The sequence below is a fragment of the Acanthamoeba castellanii genome, assembly GCF_000313135.1.
Source record: "Acanthamoeba castellanii str. Neff unplaced genomic scaffold scf7180000084746, whole genome shotgun sequence".
Taxonomy (NCBI): domain Eukaryota; phylum Discosea; order Longamoebia; family Acanthamoebidae; genus Acanthamoeba; species Acanthamoeba castellanii.
The window spans coordinates 180,288-181,273 of record NW_004457568.1 but is presented as its reverse complement, the minus strand read 5'-3'; the positions used below and the strand labels follow the sequence as shown (position 1 = coordinate 181,273).

The following is a 986-nucleotide window of genomic DNA, read 5'->3' as shown; positions in this document are numbered from 1 at the left end:
GTTGCAAATGCTCCGGCGACTGGGCCACGCGGCGGACGTGGCCAACGATGGACTCGAAGCCGTAGACGCGTGGCGCAAGAAGAAATATGACCTCATCGTACGCACTCACCGCGCACTGCCTCTCTCTTACAACTTTTTCTAATTCCTCATTCTGTGTGTGTGTGTGTGTGTGGTGTGCCTGCAGTTTATGGACCTGCAGATGCCCAAGATGGTACGCCTATGCCACTCTCTTGTTTCCTGCATGGTGGTCAAAGTTTGACACGACACGACACGCACAGGACGGGCTGGCAGCTACGCGCGTGATTTTGGCGTCGTGCGAGGAGGAGGACCGCGGCCTGGTCACGCCACCGCCCTCGCCCTCGCTGCCGCTCGCCACCTCGGCCTACCTGGCCTCGTCACGCTCGCCCTCGCCCTCGCTCCCGCGCTTCTCCGCCGCCGCCCTCCGTCTCTCCTCCTCCTCTCCGGCCTCCTCTTCCACCACCTCTCCAGTCATGCCCAGCTCCACCACCAGCTCCACCATCTCGTCGCCCTCATCGCCAACCACACCATCACCATCATCATCAACATCACCACCATCATCTCCACCATCATTACCATCACCATCATCATCATCGCCATCATCACCGTCATCGGCGTCGTCGGAGTCGGTGGGGTGGTCGCTGCGGCAGGTGAAGCGACCACAGATCATCGCGGTGACGGCCAACGTGTACGAGAGCGACCGGGAGGCCTGCGCCGAGGTGGGCATGGTCGACTTCCTGGGCAAGCCGCTCCTCAAGTCCAGCCTCGAGCGCTGCCTGCGCCGCGCGCGCCACCGGCTCGCCGAGGAGCGACGACCCGGGTCCCTCGCGGGCCGGGACGCCAGGTCTGCCGTGTCATGACCACCACCGCGGTGTTCCTTTTAACTCCTTTTTTCCACAGAATTCCGCCAATACCGGGGCACCACTTTCTTTTCCTTGTATTATTATTTATTATTTATTTTGTACTTG

At 60.9% G+C, this 986-nt stretch overlaps 1 protein-coding gene across 1 annotated transcript in view; it reads left to right on the top strand.

Moving 5' to 3' along the window:
* Nucleotides 1-7: 7 nt before the first annotated feature.
* Nucleotides 8-986, top strand: part of ACA1_186350 (RhoGEF domain containing protein) — a gene marked incomplete at both ends in the record, with an annotated part of 2,055 nt that continues 1,076 nt past the window's right edge. The window contains 5 exon segments of the mRNA XM_004342514.1: nucleotides 8-97; nucleotides 185-211; nucleotides 279-488; nucleotides 500-652; nucleotides 669-869. Coding sequence (XP_004342563.1) covers nucleotides 8-97; nucleotides 185-211; nucleotides 279-488; nucleotides 500-652; nucleotides 669-869 — 681 coding nt within the window.